The 20142-nt window shown below is 52.7% G+C and overlaps 1 protein-coding gene across 1 annotated transcript in view; it reads left to right on the forward strand.

The window, feature by feature from the left end:
* The first annotated feature begins 13134 nt into the window (after positions 1-13134).
* CYP2D6 (cytochrome P450 family 2 subfamily D member 6) overlaps positions 13135-20142 on the forward strand; it is a 36942-nt gene continuing 29934 nt past the window's right edge. Inside the window, 4 exon segments of the mRNA XM_075002240.1 lie at positions 13135-13161; positions 13589-13760; positions 13763-13803; positions 16398-16569. Coding sequence (XP_074858341.1) covers positions 13135-13161; positions 13589-13760; positions 13763-13803; positions 16398-16569 — 412 coding nt within the window.

The raw sequence follows: 20142 nt of genomic DNA on the forward strand, positions 1-20142 counted from the left end.
CCAACCCTGTTGTCAGCTCTGTCCACATATTTACACTAGAGACACCATCACTGGACCTAACCAAGTCAGTTACACAATTATTCCTGCACATCCACTCATGTGATATACACCATCATGTGCCAACAATGCCCCTCTGCCATGTACATGGACAAATGATAATCACTTCACCAAAGGATGAGTGGACACAAATCAGACATTAGGAATCTGAATGCACATAAGCTGGTAAGTGAACCCTTCAGTTTGGTAGGGCACACTATGGAAGACTTAATGGTGTGTGATTTAAAACAGGGAGATTTTAACACCAGACTACAAAGGGAGACATCTGAATTGGAGAGTATTGTTGTTTGATACCCATCGCCATGAACTCAACAAAGATGTCAATTATCTTACACATTGCAAGGACAATTTCCCCACCTCTGATGTTTGCAGTGATCCCAGGCATCCCATTTAATAGACACTTGCAGAGGCTTTCCCCCTTCCCCTTGATCTACCTGGTTCGTCAGCTTTTTTCTTTCATTTTTCTCTTTTTTTACTTTTTCTCTATCAGTTATTATTCTCCAGATCTGAAGAAGTGGGTCTGTCCTGCAAAGCTCATTGCATAATAAATCATATTGTAAGTCTTTATGATGCTAGAGGACTGCTTGCTTTGTTTTTGTGAAGATACAAACTAATACAGCTATTCCTCTGAGACCCTCCTTTCTACAGTGTGAGAGAATGCAGTGAGATACCTGTGCAATGATACCAGTACACCACAAGATGGAGCTGTTCCCTCCTGGGTTTGATTTTGTGCACCTAGTAGAGACAACTGAACTATCTGGGGTGGGCGGTCGACCTCTGTGCTCCTCAGTATCATGAGGAGTAAGGGAAGTTGATGGGAAAGTCTTCTGTGAGGATGGCCAGGTAAGTTGATTGTAAATAAGCTGATTCTAGCTGTGCAATGGCCAGTGGAATTGCATATCTACAATCGACTTCAATGCCTAGTGTAGACCTGGTCTCAGCAAATTAACTCCAAGAAGTCAGAAAGACCATCAGTCCCCAAAGCTATTGTTACAGGCATTTTTCAGAAGACAGCTGCACCTTACAACAGCAGGTGGTTGATGTGCATGATGTGACATAAGAGAAGTGGTGACTTCTAGCTGAGTTCTACCTCCCTCTCCCCATCAGCACAAAAACGGAGGAAAGTCTCCCCAGCCCGATCCCTGCCGGCAGCAACAGCGAGCGGGACGGGAGGAGCGAGCAGCCCCCAGCCGCAGCAACAGCTGATCGGCGGCGGCACGGAGAGCCACGTGGAAGCGGCTCAGCCTCCGATAATCAGCCAGCCGCCCCGTACCGCAGGCAGGGCGGCGGCTAAACAAGCGCCGGTACCGGCGGCACTGCAGGCAGCGGCACCAACCCCCGGGGAACCGGCGGTGCAGAGCGCGCAGGCACGCAGCCTGCAGGCACCGAAGGACACCGCACGTGCGGCACCGCCTTCGAGCGTGCCGAGCACGGTGCGGACGGGGCCGGGATCCCCTGTGCGTCAGGGGGCGGAGTTACCTCCTCCAGGGAGGGGGAAGGCTGCACACAAGAGGAGGCATTGCAGCCCCTCTCCGGACAGGGCTGTGGAGTTGCTTTCTCACAGCCCTCCGCTTATGTTGCAGACTCCAACCAGAAGGCAGGGGTCCCCCCTAGCCTACCCGGAGCCCCCTTCTCCATTTTTGCAACCAGCCTCACCCTGGCTGGGACCACCTTCACCCTTCCTGGGGTTTGAACCGCTGGACTATTATGCAAAATCGCTCTCTCCAGTGTCTCGACGATCTCGCTCCCCCAGACTCAGAGGGTACGCACCAAGGGAGTGGTCTAGGTCACCTTCCCAAGAACAGTGCCTATACTGCCATGGTCGCCCCTACCACGCGGGGCATAGACACCATCGGCAATCTACTAGGGAAAGATCCCCACAAACGATCTCGTACCCCCGAGGGCAATTGCGACCGGGGACAGAGACTCAAGCATCTCAGGGGGGACTGGTTATGGAACCCCGAGATTTTCCCTCGCAAACCTCTAGTGAGAGGGTGTACCATCACCAGCAGGAACCGGAAGGGTCCAGAGAGACGTACCCCAGTGGTTCCTCGCTCTCCTCCCCGGACGAGGCTACGGCCCCGGGGGACGTCCATCCTCCGGACGATCTCAAACAGTTTCAAGAGCTGTTTAAGAGGGTGGCCTTCACGCAAGGCATCCAGACAGCAGAGGTGCAAGAGAAACACCATAAGCTCCTCAAAAATTTGAGACCTCCGGCCTCCTCCAGAGTAGCAATACCGCTTGATGAAGCGATCTTAGAGTCCGCCACTATGATATGGCAGACCCCTGCGACTATTCCGCCTGTCCAAAAGAGAGCGGATAAGAAATACTTCGTGCCGGCGAAGGGCATGAAGTTCCTTTTCAGCCACCCACAGCCAAATTCCTTGGTGGTGGAGTCGTCGCAACAAAGATCAAAGACATCTCAATTCAGGACAGGGGGAACAGACAAAGATGCCAAGAAGCTAGAGCTGTTCGGCAGAAAGGTCTACTCCTCCTCCACTTTAACGTTGCGAATGGCAAATTACGCAGCGCACTTAGCGAACCATAATTTCGACAACTATTCCAGGTTAACCTCCCTCATGGACTCGCTTCCAGAGGACAAAAAGCCGGTGCTTAAGGCCATAGTGCAAGAAGGCTACGCGGCCTCGAGGATGGGAGTTCAGATCGCCCTGGACGTTGCGGACACAGCAGCACGTTCCACAGCAACGGCAGTGGTGATGCGAAGGGAGTCCTGGCTCCAGACTTCGGGTATACCGAGGGATCTGCAGGCGAAGATAGTTGACCTTCCCTTCGACTCGCAGAAGCTGTTTGCTGAATCAACTGACTCGGTCCTTCATTCCAGTAAAGATTCAAGAGCCACACTCAGGACCCTGGGGATTTACACCACTCCATACACAAAGAAAAGGTACTACCCTCAACAGAGACGGTACCAGTACCAGCAACAGCGTCCCCAGTACCACAGGGGTTATGAGCAAGGGCGACATCAACAGCACCAGCAGTACAGAACTCCCAGGCGACGTTCACAACAGAGCCGTGCGTCCTTGGGGCGGGGCCAAAGGCCACAAGTTTGACATACAGATCCAGGGCTGCGCCATCACTACCATCGCACAAGGTCATCTGCAGCGACTATTCCACCATCGCCTCCGACCATTCTACGACCAGTGGCAAAGGATCACCACAGACAAATGGGTGCTGGAGATCATAGCCACGGGGTACGCCATCCCCTTCCAGTCGCTCCCACCATCACGACCTCCACCCAAGCCCCACCTCCAGGAGGCCTCCCATGTAGCGAGGCTCAGGCAGGAGGTGGACCATCTCATGCTCACAGGGGCAGTGGAAAGAGTGCCAGAGCAACTGCAAGGGAAAGGGTTCTACTCCAGGTACTTCCTCACGGAGAAAAAGACAGGAGGCTGGAGGCCCATGTTAGACCTTCGCGGCCTCAACAGGTACCTGCGCAAGCAACGTTTTCGGATGACCACAATCGCCTCCATCCTTACAGCACTGGACGATGGAGACTGGTTCGCAGCCCTCGATTTACAAGACGTAACTATCCATCCGGCTCACCGGCGATTCCTCCGGTTCACGGTAGGCAACAAACACTTCCAATACAAGGTCCTACCCTTTGGCCTCTCCTCGGCCCCCAGAGTCTTCACCAAGACCTTGGAAGTGGTGTCAGCCTACCTGCACAGACAGGGGGTATTTATTTTCCCGTATCTGGACGACTGCCTGCTCAAAGGGACCTCGAAGGGGGAGGTTCTGCGCATGATACGCGTCACAGCAAACACGTTCTCTTCACTCGGCCTGGTTATCAATCTGGCAAAATCGAAAATAGACCCCACACAGGACATAGAGTTCATAGGGGCTCGCATAAACTCGGTTACAGCGAGAGTATATCTACCAGAGACACGCTTTCGGGCCATCGGTTCCCTCGTGCAGGTCATCACCTTCAGCCCTACGGTGCCGGTCTTGACGTGCTTGCAGCTGCTGGGCCACATGACAGCAGCGACGTTCGTAGTACAGAACGCCAGGTTACACATGCGCAGCATGCAGCACTGGCTGGCGAGTGTATACAAACCGGCAGTACACACCGTTCACAGGGTGGTGTCGCCCACAGCCGGGGTGCGCAAATCCCTACAATGGTGGGTAAACCCCAGGAACCTGCTAACAGGGGTACCCTTCCACCAGCCGCAAATATTGGTTTTTCTCACTACAGATGCCTCCCTCATAGGGTGGGGAGCGCACGTGGGCGAAGAGGTGACTCAAGGACTGTGGTCACCCACGGAACAGTCACTACACATAAATATACTGGAGCTCAGAGCAGTGTTCAACGCCTGCAGACACTTTCGAGACCATATACAAGGCAAAGTCGTCGGGATCAGTACAGACAATACCTCCACCATGTTTTATATAAACAGGCAAGGAGGAGCTCAATCCCGTGCCTTATGCGCGGAAGCAATCCGCTTATGGAACTGGTGCATCGCCAACAATATAATCTTGAAAGCCTCATACTTGCCGGGTGCACACAATGTGAAGGCAGACCAGCTGAGCAGGCGTTTTGCACTCACACACGAGTGGCAGATCCGTCCCGATCTGCTACGGCCAATTTTCCACGCATGGGGTTTTCCCCAAATAGACCTGTTTGCCACTCAGCACAACAAGAAGTGCCCACGATTCTGCTCCAGGGCAGGACTGGGATGGGGGTCCCTGGGGGACGCGTTCGCGATCCCGTGGAGGGGCCCCCCCTGCTTTATGCGTTTCCTCCCACAGTGCTGATCCACAAAGTCTTGCAGAAAGCCAGGAGGGAAAGGGCCCGGATGATCCTGATAGTCCCAACGTGGGATCGACAACAATGGTTCCCCCTGCTCCTGTGCATGTCGGACCGTCCACCGATGCCTCTTCCGGCAGTGCCGGATCTGCTTACGCAAGCCCAGGGGTCCATAGTGCACCCGCACCCCCAAAGCCTGCGACTGCACGCGTGGTTAATCTATGGCTCAGCTCCCTAGAGAGCACATGCACAGTGGAAGTACAGCAAGTCCTAGAAAGTAGCAGGAGGACTTCCACCAGGAAGACCTACAAGCAAAAATGGACTCGCTTCACGGCTTGGTGTTCTACCAAACAGCTGGCCCCCCTTTTGGTGCCTATTCCTACAATACTAGAGTATTTACTGGACCTCAAGAGAGGAGGACTCTCGTTATCCTCTTTGAAGGTCCACCTTGCCGCCATCTCGGCGTTCAGACATGAGGAGGAAGGGCACACAGTGTTCGCCCACCCTATGGTTACCAGGTTCCTCAAAGGGTTGGTAAACCTATACCCCCCTCGGAAACCGATTCCACCTTCGTGGAACTTGGACCTGGTGCTTACCACGCTAATGGGACCACCGTTCGAGCCCTTGGCCACGGTTCCCCTCCGCCTCCTTACAATAAAGACGACCTTTCTTCTTGCAATTACTTCAGCTCGTAGGGTGAGCGAGCTCGCGGCAGTCATGGCAACGCCACCCTGCACTGTTTTTTCCAAGGAGGCGGTAACCATACGGCTGCATCCAGCCTTTGTTCCCAAAGTTTCTTCCGAGTTTCACATTAACGAACCTATTGTTCTACCCTCGTTTTATCCAAAACCTCATAACTCCAATGAAGAGGCGCGCCTACACCTCCTGGATGTGAGGAGGGCGCTAACCTTCTACGTAGACAGGACCAAGTCCTTCCGGAAAATGGATAGACTCCTAGTCTCCCTCGCTCCCAAATCGAAAGGAGAAGGTCTCTCCTCGCAGAGAATCTCAAAGCACATTGTATCCTGCATAAAAATGTGCTACGAGCTCAAAAAGACTCCTTTATCGGCCACTCCCAGGGCTCATTCCACTAGGGCGGTGGCGGCATCAACAGCCTTTTTCAAGGGCGTTGCGTTAAAAGACATTTGCAGAGCGGCGACCTGGTCATCCTACGACACCTTCACCAAGCACTACGCCCTTCACAGGGTATTCCAAGAGGATACCCGTCTCTCGACAGCGGTCCTCTCGGGGACAAGCTGCACATAATCCGATTACCCACCTCCTATCTTGGGTTACTGCTGGGTAGTCACCTATTGTGGAGCACCCACGGGGACACTCAAAGAAGAAAGAGAAGTTACTCACCGTAGTAATGGTGGTTCTTCGAGATGTGTCCCCGTGGGTGCTCCACTACCCGCCCATCCTCCCCGCTTCGGATCTCTGTTAGTGTTTTGCAGGGGCACCCGAGGCGGTTGGTCGAGGAACTGGCGGGGACCGGATCGCGCACGTGGCCAGGAGCGCACAAGGGAGCGGCGCACGCCGGCGCATGCGCGGTCCGGCAGAAACTGCTTGGAAGATCCGATCTGCGGCGCTGGGCGAGCCCGACACCTATTGTGGAGCACCCACGGGGACACATCTCGAAGAACCACCGTTACTACGGTGAGTAACTTCTCTTTTCTTTTATTAGCTTTAAACCTGCTACCCATTAATTTTTACTGGGACACCACTCTTTAAATACCCCTCTGAAACCACACCCCCCCACTCATGCATCTGATGAAGTGGGTCTTTGCCCATGAAAGTTTATGCTCCAAAATATCTGTTAGTCTATAAGATGCCACAGGACTTCTTGTTGTTCTCGAAGCTACAGACTAACACGGCTCCCTCTCTGATACTTGCCACAAAGGACAGTGCAGGTTTGGGAATCTTCCTAACATCCTCAGCCATGGAGACTGAAGCAAAGAAATCATTTAGTCTCTCCTCAGCGGCTTTATCGTCCTTGATTGCTCCCTTTGTATCTCCATCATCCAGGGGCTCAGATCAATTACTCCATTTTCTTAGGGGACCACTCCTGCTTGAGTATTAATTAGCCCTGTTGAAAAGGGGAGGGTCCTATTAGTCTGCTTGACAGCCCAGTGCCTCAGGGGACCAGTTCAGTTCAAACTCTCATATTGCAAATGACAAGAGTACTCACCTGTGTGCTTTTCTGTTTTCCAGTAGTGTCTAAACGTAAGGAGGTGGCTCACTAGCCAGAGAACATCCTCAAATGGGTATGAAGTTGTGCAGTAGGAGTCTTTTCACAACGGTCCATCATGGTTTGTCATTTCCTTTCAAATTGGCTTGAGACCTGTGTTGCTGTGTCTGGCTTCATCGTGAGCTTTCCTGTCACCAGGGGATGCCACACAGCTTGTTGTTGTGAGCTGTTGATTTGTGTAAGGAGCCCCAGTCCTGGAGTGCTGTAGCGCCCATGGGATGCCCCCACGCAGCCAGAATTGCATGTCTGGCCAGGGAGAGCCCATATGCATTTATCCAGCCCTGTGAGACTGATTTAGCAAAACTTCAGAGTGGCAGCAGTGCCAAGTACACGCAGAAGTGGGGTTGTAAGAACAGTTCTTTGATTGATCTCTCCTGTGCATTTCAATCGGTGCATGCGCATGCACTACATGCACTGGGGTCAGAAGGTTTTTCCCCAGTGGTACCTGCCAGGTCAGCTGCAGTGCCCCCTGCGGCAACATTATCAACATTCTCCATAAATACCCCTGCCAACCTGACCCCTGCTCCCTTCCTTCTTGCCAGATGATCCAATGGAGGGGTCTTGGGGGTGTGAGGTCTGGAAGACCAGCCATTACCAGCTGAGTAACCGTCTTTTCCAACATCTTCTTAACTGTGTATATGACTTTTTCCAAAAAGCTTGTGCTAACTGGCACAGCCACGTTACCTGAAAAAAATGCTGGCTCCTTCCAATTTACATTTATTGCAAATGATGTGGAGATATATATATATTTTATCCCAAGGCAGGTCTACCTTCGTCCTGAAAGTCGATCCTAGCTATGCAATTCCAGCTATGACAATTGTGTAGCTGGAATCGATTTATCTAGGATCAGCTTATCTGGCTGTCCTCACTTATGCCTCACAATAATGAGTACAGGGGTCAACTGTTGAGCCCTGATAGTTCGATTTCACATGTCCCAGACTAGGTGCATGAAATCGAACCCCAAAAGATTGACCCTGGCTGGGTCAATCTCCTGGTAACTGCAGATGTACCCTCAGCAATCTCCTCTGGGGCATTGGGCATTGGCCACTGTCGTAAGACAGGACACTGGGCTAGAGGAGCCTTTGGTCTGACCCAGGATGTCCGTTCTGAAAGGACATTCCTGTGATTAGGTAAGCAGAGGCTGAAAGAGCTCTCCCCTGACATCTACTGGTGAGATGTGGAAGAGGTCTTCAGGAGCTGATCTCATTTGCGTGGGCACCTTGTCTGGCTGCTCAGCAGAATGGGATTGTGTCAACCGATGGCTGGGTACAGGTGCCCCAAGAGTCTACTCCGTGGAGGCAGCATAACTCAGCGCCCAGCTTTTACTGTGCCTTACCACTGACCAGGCTGAATATAGCCAAACCGGCTAAGGTTCTTTTTGTTTGGCCAAGTTACAGCAACTAGGAGTCAGGCTGAAGCAATCTTGACATCGTTACTATTTATTACAAAGCAGAAATGAAAATCTTAATGGTTACAGAATTATATAAAATCTTAATGGTTACAGTTGCAGGAAAAGTTAAATAAAATCTTGATGGTTACACTGTTATTGCTCTATTTGCTTAGCTACTATAGTGGATGATACAAATGACATGTCAATTAGAGAAAGTTACCCATTTGAGGACCAGACGTCTCAGACTAAAGAGCTCTTACTATTAAATGTGCACAAAAAAAACATTGCAGTTATAATTCTCACCCCTGCTTCCTTCAACTCCGGCGTGGCCAAGGTCGTTCACTGAATCCCTTGGGAAGAACTGTACGAGGAAGGGGGTCCCCTAGATCCTCAGGAGGCAATAACCTTACCCGACCGGCAGGCACAGGAAATTGGAGCTCAGTTAGAGTAGGCTGCCAGGCCCCTCTTTATACCCCTTGGGGCACGCAGGTTCTTCCTTATCTCAAGGTACCAATTGTGCTGGTTCGTCTTTGTGACACCAGTGCTAACACGGCAGTTACACTTGTAAGGACAGAGATAAGTAAATTTATAGAAACGGGGCAAACTTTCACACGGGCAGTAAAGTTCCCCTCCTGGGACCAAGTGTGGGCAGATCAACTATCAATGCCAGCCAAGGGCAGCTTGAAGCCCCAAGGCCGACAGCTGGCCTGTTAGCCCCCTGATCTGTCCAGGGTCATGCTGACATAGCACATCTGTGTTTGTGAGGCACCAACATACAGTGTGCTCTCAGACGTTCCAAGATTGTGCCGTCTGTTTGTTCTGTGTGCTCTGAGGCACCTAAGGGGGCAGGCGAGGTGGAATAGAGCAGAGGGATTCTGTCTGGCTACAGATTGTTTGCCCAAACGACCACTTTTGGCTGGAATTGGGTGCCCAGTCTCCTTGTTGTTGTTGGGGCAGGAGTAATAAAGCATTTTTATCCTTGTGTGAATCCAGGGCAGCAGAACTGTATCTGGTGTACCCCGATGGAGAGACTCAGCCTCGACTACTGGCACCCATTAGGCAGGGGACGTGGGTTCCAATCCCAGTGACCTGAGGTTGGCTTAGTCACATTATTTCACTGCAGTGGTAGGAAGCAGAGTGTTTCATTGTAGGCTGGCTTGGGAGATGATGGCAAAATGGAGTAGGCTGTTCCTGTTCCCCTCAGCTTTCTGCCCTACCGTTAGAGTGGGGGGGCCCTCAACCCCTGCTGCTGGCCCCAGCCATCCCAGGGCCCTTTTGGCTAACCCTAGTACACAGGGATGGTGGAGGTGGCCTCTGCAGGGCCTCGCAAGGCACAGGGCCAGGGTGGCCATGCTGAACAGCCCTGTGGACAGGATGGCTTTGCACACATCTCCCCCCCAGGCCACAGGGAGGTGCCAGCTGTGGTGCAGAAATAGCAGCCAGAAGACATTCTAGCCCCTACTGTGGTGGTGTTCCCGGGGCTCTCGGGACAGAGGGTGATAAGTTGCTGGGAGTGGCAAGCAAGGCTGGGGGATGCACATGGTGGTGGGGGGCACAGACTGGCAGGAAAGGCTGGGAGATGTTGGAGGTGGAGAGGAATGTGTGGAGACCAACCCAACTGAGCCCTGCCAGACAGCAGTGCCTGCTGGCCCACAAGGAGCATTTGAGGACTGCCCCGACCCTAAGTTAAACTGAGTTTGAAATCCCTGGTTTACATCTGCTGTATGTTTTAGACTGTATCCGTCTGTCTGTCTGTCTGACAGTGCTACATTTGGTCAAGAACTCCTCTTAAACCTAGAAGTGGAAGCGTCCTGCTTGGTTTTCATCTTAAACTGTGAGAGCTACTGCCACAAAATTTGGTGCGCAGCTTCTTCTTACCCTAACTTAAACCAAGGTCAGGGACTGGGTGTGCCTGGGAAGTGGGAAATGACTGCGAGAAATCCCTGGATTTCCCGGAACATGGAAAGAGAGGGGCACCGACAGAAACGATGATGTTCTTCAGACTCACCACTGGGGGCAGAGACCTCAGGGAACTGCGATGCTGCAGAGGGACCACTGGGGGCAGCCACAGCAGGAACAGGGGCCATGTGAAGACCAGGCTGTCAACCCTGCCAGGAGAGGTAAGTGCCTGTCCACCCCAACCCCCTACCTCCCCCCTGCCGCTCATCCACAGTGCCATGCGGGGGGGGAGGGGGGCCTCCTGACTCCCCCCACAATTAGCCCCCCCCATTTGCATAAATCATAACCTTTTTCCTTTTATTTTCCAAAGAGAAAAAAACACCTCATTGCACTCGCTATCCCAAGCAACGCCAGCTCCATGTGCTTCAATAAAAGAAAATCAGGCCGTGGGTTCTGGACCGGAAGGGCCTTTAACTGTTACTTCTCTGTCACACACGACCTTTCCAGTGTCTTACAGCCAGGCTTGGCTGTGACCTTCCAGTCACAAGACTGGTCATGCTGCCCACTTGCCTCCTCCGTGGCAAGGTGCATAGGGTGCTTCTCTCTGCCCACAGTTATATCCCCCAGGCCCCTCTCCTGACTTGTAAACCAGATGCTGCTCCCCACCCATGGCTGTTATTTCCTGTGTGCTCCTTTCTTGTCAACTTCGCAGTCTCCTGGCTAACGTTCGACTCAGTCCGCTCCAGACGCTGCATGTGACCAGACTGAGACAGAAGTGTCTCGTCCCTCCCGCCTGACAGGAGCACATTTCTCACCTTCTGGTGAACAACCTTAAAACCTCACAGCCCGAAAGAATCTAGTTTCTCAGTACAGCTCGGGGCTTTTTTGTGGGGAAAAAAAGAGGAGGCGGTACTCAGCCGACTCCCCTCCCCTCCCCACCTCTCCTCTTCCCGCGCCTGGGGCTGCTGACAGGGCTCTGCACCCAGCCGGCTCCCAGCCGTGGGGCTGGTGGGATCTCCCCAGCACCCAGCTGGAGATCCCACTCCCGAGGCTGCTGAGGTGCCAGCACTCTGTACTGGCACATACCAGCACACACCCGTTATGTACAGATACATAACACCTTAAATGTCATGCATCCTGCAGTGATTGCACCGACCGTGCTGTTACCGGTTACTAATAGAGACCTCACATCCCACTCGGAGTTCGTCTGATCCAAGGGGATTCCTCTCAAACTCTGTGTACCCTGGTGCCCTCTGCCACTTGGCATCAGGAGGGGCTGGGTCACACCCTACCACTGCGTTAACAGAAGCGTTGCCTTTTACAGCATAACAAACAGGTGACCCAGCAGACAGTGTATTTTTATGGGTGGTGCAAGTGGGTCTTCTCTCCACGCAGAAGATGCTCAGAGGATGGTGTGAGTGGGAAATGGATTTCAGCTCCTGGCCAGGGACTGGCAGACAATTTTTCTGTCTCAGCAAGTGAGCTGTTTTCCTTCCAAATGGTAGTGCAAGCAGGCCCGGTCCCCAGAACATTTTGGGTAAGGTTCTCCGAAGGGGCTCAAGACATGGCCCTAGTTTGGGGACCACTCAACTTGATTGAGACTCCTTGGAGATTGAGGTTTGATTTGCAGTTTTGAGCACCCACCAGCTGAAAATCAGTCCAGTGTAAGCTGGGCGCAGACTGGGCAGCCAAAAAGGAAGTACTCAACGTCACTCGTTCAAGGGTGGGCAAGTGCGACCCAAGGGCTGAATCCAGCCTGCTGAACTGCCAGATCTGGCCCTCTGCCGTCCCATGGCCCAGAGGGCGCGTGGGGCAGGCTCCCTTCCTACCACACCCTATATGCCACTCCAAGCAGCTGACTGTGGGGGCCATGTGCTCTGCACACTAAGCTGCCCCTGCCCCAGCTCAATCTTAAAGCTCCCATTGGCTGGAAACCAGCCAATTGGAACTGCCTGGACAGTGCTTGACATGCAGGCGGTGCGTGATGCCCACCCTCCTGTCTCCATGGGCTCACGGCGGACAGAGCACATGGCCCCTGCAGCCAGCTGCTTTGAGTGTGTGTAGGGGCCAGGCAAGCTGGGAGCTAGCCTGAGTGTCCCGCTGGGCTGCTGGCGGGGAGCCATCTAGGTAAGTGCCTCCTGGTCAGAGTCAGAACCTGGCAACCAAGCCCCTCCTTCCCCCAGCCTCCAACTCCCTCCCCTGCACTCCATCCCAGGTCACAACCCAAACCCTCAGCCTCCCTCCTGCACTCACCCCCCACCCAGCCTTTGCCCCCAACCCCAGCTCAAGCCCCCGCCCAGGCCCTGCACCCCTTTCTACACCTTTTCTCCAGGTCGGAACCTGCTTCTGGACCTTGCAGCTCCTCCCGCACCTCAATCCCTTGCCCCAGGTCACTATCTTCTCCTGCCCCCAACTCCCTCCCAGACCCCCTTCCTGCACCCGAGTTCCCTACCCCAAGTTCCTTCTGCACTTAACCTCCAGCCCACACCCTGCGCCTCCTCCATTAATATCATGGAAAAATGCCACTTACTAAGTTCTTGGAGTGGCCTCTCACTGAAAATTATCGCCAGCCTTTGCTCTAGTTGTGTAGGAAAATCTTGGCCTGTCGCTATTCAGTAGCTGATTCTCCCCAAAATCCTCTGGGGAAAGAGACTCGCCAGTAAGAAAGAGAGGGCCTGAGATCGAGTTAAACCCATTTTAAGCAATCTTTAAGGGCTCAGCAAAACCCCAGCCAAGGGAGGGGAAAGGGTGAAGGTAGGTGACGAGTTGTCAAGTATGAAAAATCAGGAAAAGGAGGTGGCGGTAACAGGCGCCTGCGGAAGAAAAGGTCCCGAATATCAGGGCTGTCCCTGGTGACTGGAGAAGAAGGGTGAATGTACAGCATGATTCAAACCTAGGAGAGGCTGATCCTTGTGCAAGGACCCAGCCTTGCAGCTCACATGAGCTTCTTGCTCCTTCCTGTGCCATACGACAGGGGCCGGCACTGGAGCGATGCCCTTCCCGGGTTTGCGTTGCACTCAGAGGCTGGGCTGGGGGGCCGCAGAGGAACTCTGGCCAGGCTGCCCCCGGCTGTGACGCTAGCAGGACAAGGGCGAAGGTCTGAGGATTAAACAGAGGGTGAGGCGGGTGACAGCTGGAGCAAACTCAGGAGGGAGACAGCGCCAGCGAAGTGTGAGAGACCTGGGGCAGGGGTTGAGAGTTACACACCCAAGGGGCTAAGGGGAAACAGATCCTGGAGCTGCTCCTGTGGCTGTGCTCCCTGGTCGGATCCTTTGGGAACATCCTCCCAACCCTGGGCACAGCCCTTGAAGTCTTCATTCTGCTATTTGATTTCACGAAGCGCAGGAAGAGCTGGGGCTCCTACCCGCCGGGGCCGACCTCGCCGCCTTTCATTGGGACCATGTGCAGATCAGTTTCCACAACCCGCACCTCTCCTTCACCCAGGTCAGTGCCAGAGGGGCCGGAGAGCCCAGTGGCCTGGGGGATCAGTAATGCAGGGCTCTGGCGGGGGGTTCCCTCACAGGCACTGGACTTTTCCAGCCCCGTCACAGCCACCCTGGGGGAGGAGGCGCTCAAACACTCTCTGAATAGCTGCCCTGGCTCTGCTCTGCCTCTGGAATCCAGAGGGCAATATTCCACTGCACCGTTCCCTGCAACTGTTGTGACAGCGCTGGAGGAGAGGGATACCCTGTGCGCACTCTCCCCCCCTGCGCCCCTCCAGGAGTACAGACAGACGCCAGCTTTACATTCTCCCTGTAAGCTGAAAACCTCGTAGCGTGCAGGGCTGCTGCACAGCTTTAGCCATTTGTTTAAACAGCCGCTGCATTCATGCTTCAGTGGAGGGTGAAGTGGTTCCTTTAGGTACCAACAATATCTTTTGGGATAACAAATGCTGGTGCCAGATTTACTGTGTATGAAGATGCATTGTCTCCGCTCAGGTCCGTTGATTGAGAAATCTCGCTGCGTGGCCGGGTGGCCCAATCGGGCATGCAGAGGAAAACATGCTCCCGTAGAAAGACATTTTAAAAGTGCTGTTCGGGTTTTTTTTTGGTTTGTTTTCCCAAATGTCATTTGCTACATTTGGGTCCAACGATTTCATGGGTGAGGAGAGGCTGCGGGGAGAGAGTGGGGTCCTGGGGAGGAGGCAGGGCCTGGGCAGAGCAGGGGTGGAGTATGACAGGGCCACAGCCTGGGGAGCTCGCCTGCCCAGCCAGCACATCACCCACCGCCTGTGCTGTCCTGTGGCCCAGGGGCATGGTTCAGGGTGTCTCTGTGCCGTGCAGAATCCCAGGTGCTGCAATTGCCTCTTGAAGCCATTGCAAACTGCCGCAATTTGGAAAGGCCTTCAGGCTAACCTAAATTTCTCCAAGGGAACGGGGCAGGGCTGGCACAGCTGATCAGAAGAGTGCCAAGGTAGTTAAAGAACTTTGCCCTCCCACCACCTGCTCTGCACCATGCAACTGTTGGTCACAGAGGGGATTGGGATTAATAAGTGCAAAAGTCAGATTTGCAGCCAAGAACCCAGAAGTACAGCATTCTTGGTGAAGGTCACCTGGTCTGCTTTGGTCTAACACTTGCAAGTTGTTGGGCGCTGGCTGAACACCTGCAATTTCATAGGTGCCCTGTCAGGTGTCCCTTGGGTATGGAAAAAGAGCAGGACTTTTACACTTCCCTTTACCAGGCCTCTGTGGTCTACACGCAGTTTTGTGTTGATTTAGTGATTTTCATTAGGGGTGCGACTTTTTCCCCGAGCCGTAGCATTGCACCAGAGCTGCGTCAGGGCACTAATCAGCACAGTAACATTTCCCTTTACCTGAGTGTCCTTGCCCACTGCTGGGAAGCTCAGAACAGAGATGGGTAGGATTCTATTATAGCTAAATTGGACAGTAGTGCCTCGAGTTACATGAGGGTTCCGTTCCCACGCACCCTCGCATAACTTAAATTTCGCATAAGTCGGGGGGTGGCTTTTTTCCTCGGTGGAACGCACGTTCTGCAGCCAGGGAAGCAGCAGGAGCACCTGAAGCTCCTTTTGAAAAGGTAAGTCCTGGGGTTGGTGGGGGCAGGGGAAGCTGGTGAGGCTTAAGCCTGGCAGTGGGTTGGGACTGTGGGAAGGGGGAGGGTGGTTGAACCTGGGGTAGGTTAGGGCTGTAGGGGGTGGACTTGAGCTGGGGCTGTGCTGGGGGGAGGGGGTGAGCTGGAGCTGTGCAGCAGGGGTGAGGTGAAATGGAGCTGTGTTTGGGTGGTGAGCTGGGCCACAGGGGGTTTGAACCGGGGTGGCGGGGTTGAACTGGAGCGGTGCGTGGGGATGGTGAGCCAGAGCCATGCATGGAGGGGTGGGGTTGAATGGGGTGGGGTTGAGCCAGAGTCATGCTCAGGTGGTGAGCCAGACCTTGGGTGGTTTGACCTGGGGCTGGTGGGGGGGATAAGCTGGAGCTATGTGTGAGGGGTGGTGAGCCAGAGCCAGACGCAGGTGTCGGGGGTGAGCCGGAGCAATGCATGGGTGGTGAGCAGGGCTGGGAGAGGTGGGGTTGAACCGGGGCCGGCTGGGGGGTTGAGCCAGGGTTGCGAGGAGCAAGATTTTAAATTGCAGATTTCGCGGGTTTACTGTATTCCATAGAAGCAATAAGACATCTTACGGCTACCATTCTGGGGGATAATGAGCCACCCCAATAGGTTAGGAGATTGGGCAATTCACATCACAAGTGATCTATTAAAAATGTCTTTCATGGCAGAATCAGCCTGTAGCCCTGGGTGGTCTCTATCCCTGCCACATTTCACCCAGCCTAGGAGGTGGAAAAAGGTCTCGCACCTGACAGCGGTGGTATTCTTCACTCCCTGTCTAGTGCTGGTGTGAGCTGTTCCACTCCCGAGCGGGCTGCACATCAGTGACTGACTCACAAGCCCAACAGAGTGCGCTGAGATCCTTCACAGCTAGAGAGCCTACAGAAATTCAAGATGGTATTTTCCAGGCTTGTGTTTCAGCAGAACTGTCCCCTGGCTTCCGACAATATATTTCCCCTTCTTTCTTGTCTCCGCAGCTGAGTAAAACGTTTGGAAATGTCTATAGTCTTCAGAACTGCTGGACAAATCTGGTAGTAGTGAATGGATTCCAAGCGACAAAGGAAGCATTGGTCTTGAAAGCGGAGGGTTTTGCAGGCCGGCCATTCTTTCCTATATATGAGCACAAGGCCTATGGAAAGAACTCTGAAGGCAAGTACCTGGACAACTAGCATAGGCCTCTGGCAGTATTGCAGGGGAACGGGCATTGTCAGTTTGAGCTACTGGTGAGGCTGAAGGGGCTAAGTTTGGGAGCTGCCTCCCCGTCTTGTCTTTCTGCCAATGTCTTGTCTTTCTGCTGGAGCCAGCCCTGACGCTACCTCTCGTGCTGAGGAAGTCAGGCTAGATGAGATGGGGACTCCCCCCGATTGTAGCACTGCTACAGATACTAAGACTTGGCCAGTCTGAGAAGTTCAGTGGGATGTACTCAATTGGCTGTCATTGCCAGAACTGGCATATTCCCGTCTAATTAACCCTCTCGCGCTACGCAGGTACCTCCCTTGGCTTGTAAAGAAAACAACCTCCTGCTGAAGAACTCCAGGACCCAGGTGTGAAAGTGGGGGAGGGTAGAAAGAAATACCACTAAACAGAGGATTCCAGCCCAACCTGCCTCCCTTTTATCTCAAAGTACTTTCATAACAAAGATAAGAGCTGGAAAAATATCCACAGTTGCATCTTCTCAACCATGGGCAGTGTGTGACCTGCCCCTCCCTCTTTGGGAGGCTAGTCTTGTGACCTGTCCCTTCTGAGCCCCTGTCGCTAGGCTGCTTCTCCCCGTCCCCTCATTCTTGTCCTCTGGGGTCAGAGGAGCCCTGAGGCCCTACCACAGCAGGAGTGGCCCTGCTCAATTGCCTGCCTGAGCTACTGCAAACCCTAGCCCTACTGCCTGCGTCATTTACCCACTTGCCTGAGCTGGCCCACGCCCTGGTTGGCTGGAGGAGCTCTGAGTCTGCTCTGCTGCCAGGAACCATGGCAGAAGTATCAAAAGAGGTTTATTCTCCCCCCAGCCTCCACTATGCACTGCCTATTTTCTCAGCCTTGCCCCGGGCCACACTCTGGTCAGCGTAGAGTTACCGCTATAGTATGGTCTCCAGTGCTTTGTACAATCCAGTTTTAAATGGCATGTAATGGGGCATCCATTAGTTCCTTTGAGAGACTATTGAGTACTTTAGTAGATCTAATCACTGGGAGATCTTTTCTGACATCCAACACTAGGCTCATACCCTCTGAATATAGCACAGCTTAGTTCAGAGGTCTGCAACCTGCGGCTCCGGAGCTGCGGCTCTCTAAGGGCTTCGGTGGGGCTCCCAATCCTATAACTGCAAAGTAGAAAAACCCCTCCTGATCATTTTCAATAAAAGGTTGAATGTCTAAGAGCCCACAAATGAACAACTCATATCCAAATAGTAAAGGATATGTGATCTTGAAAGGTTGGATAACTCCCCCTAGCATCCTCCAGAGACAGAAGGTTCGGGAAGACAGTTGTGCAAACACACACAAAAAGTGTGAGGAAAGAGAATACGTAAAAAGTTTGTGAATGTCTTGCTGTAACCATGTATCGGATTACAAATCATTGTGTGAGCTCTGTTCTTAAAATAGGGGTTACAAAAAGTATGGTTTGATGTTATTTATTAAGGACCAGCTCGTGTTCACATACATTGTAGCTCCTGAATTATGGACTTCTTTAGTGAATTGGAAAAAATGGCACTTCTGGCTATTTTGGTTGCTGACCCCTGGCTTAGCTCCATTGGTCACAAATCATGTTATGCCAGTTGTGGACCTGTCCCTGAATTTCATCTCAAGACTCCTTCCTATATCTTGAACCTCTCTGAATAATTCCTCTCCTTATCCGTTCACCAGCTACAGCTATGAAGGATGCAATAATATCTCCCATTAGTTGCCATTTACACAAGCTATACTTAGGCCTTGTCTACACTAAGAGATTAGGTCAAACTTAGCTGACTTAGGTCAATTTTCTAAGCAATCAGCCCACACTACAGGGTCCATACTGACGACTTTAATGGCTCCTAAGACTGGTTTTAGCACTCCTGCTCTTTGAAAGGAGTAACATCAAATTTGACCTTGCACAGTTGGCTTTACAGTAGTGCAGATGGAGCACTGTGAAATTTGACATTCTTGGCCTCCTGGAGGTGTCCCATAGTTCCCCAATGTGACCACTCTGGCCACCATTTTCAGCTCTGCTGCTCTCCAAGTATGCAGGAAATGGCCTGGGAAAGTTTGTGTTTCATTTCCTGTTTGGCCAGCATGGTAAGTGGAGCAAACAGCACACCTCCACAGCACACCCTGCCTTGAATTCCCAGGGTCACGGACAAGCTCTGGCATGGAGCATGCAGGAGATCCAGGACCTCATTGGTGTGTGAGGGCATTAAGCTGTGCTGGTAGAACTATGAAGCAACAAAAGAAATGTAGACGTCTCTGCCAAGATCTCACAGAGCATGATGGAAAAAGGATATACCAGGGATGCCCATCAGTGCCGCGTGAAAATAAAGGAGACCAAGCAGGCATACTAGAAGACAAAGGAAGCAAACAAACACACTGGGTCATCACCGCAAACACGTCACCTTTATGAGCAGCTGCATGGGCTTCTAGGGGGGACCCAACTACTGTCCTCAGACAGTCGCTGGATACCTCTCAAGAGATTCCTCAGACATCCTCTGGCAACAGCGTGGAAGGCATATTGGATGAGAAAAAAGAGGAGGAGGAGCAGAATCGTTAGCAGTTGAATGGAGCGGCTGATCTGACAGCCAGGAACTTTTCTTGACTTTCGCTCTCCTCCCTCTCCTCCTCCCAGGGTGTTTTGCAGCTGGACACAGGTGCCCTCCCCGCCGTCAACGGTGAGTTTTCAGTGTTAATCGTGCTAGAATCAGTTTTCTGCAATTGGGTGCAGTCTGTGGTGGGCACTGTACCTACACAGCCCAGGGCCCCCGGGACAACTTCTTAATGTGTGTAGGGACAGAGCACTGATTTTCCTTGCACATCCTCATAAAGCTCTCAGACCAGTACTCTTTAATCCTTCTGATGAGGTTTCCGGGTCAGCCTGCCTTATTGCAGCCTCCGCCATAGGACACCTCTCCATGCCAAACCAGCGGCAAGTAACCTGGCGTCATTGCAACACAAAATAGTGCCGCATACTGACCAGCCTTCTGCCCTTATTCACTCAGCATCCATTCCTTGTCAATTTGTGGTATTCTATGCAGGTTAATATCTCGCATTGCAACCTAGAGGAAGCAGGGGAAGGAGCATTAAGCTATGATAGCACAACCTGCTCCGCCATACATGAACCAACTCCCTTCCCTTCCTTGGGCTCTTGCGGGAAGCATGCAGTGACTGTGAGAGCCACACACAAAGCCCTGTATCAGAGAGGTAGCCACGTTAGTTTGTAGCTTCGAGACCAACAAGAAGTCTTGTGGCACCTTAGAGACTAACAGATATTTTGGAGCATAAGTTCCTGGGCAAAGACCCACTTTGTCAGATGCATGAGTGGGGGGCGGTGGTTTCAGAGGGGTATTTAAAGAGTGGGGTCCCAGTAAAAGGGAGGGCCAGAGCTGACAAGGTCTGTTCAGCAAGGCGGAAATGGTCCAGTATCAACAGTACTTAGCAAAAGAGGAAAAAACAAGTCAGATCAGACAGGGGGATGTGAGCCTTTGTCAGAGTCTAATGGGGAGATATTAGCACCCAGAGCAGAGAAGCTGCCTTCGTAAGCTG

Source organism: Carettochelys insculpta, chromosome 1, assembly GCF_033958435.1.
Source record: "Carettochelys insculpta isolate YL-2023 chromosome 1, ASM3395843v1, whole genome shotgun sequence".
Lineage (NCBI taxonomy): Eukaryota > Metazoa > Chordata > Testudines > Carettochelyidae > Carettochelys > Carettochelys insculpta.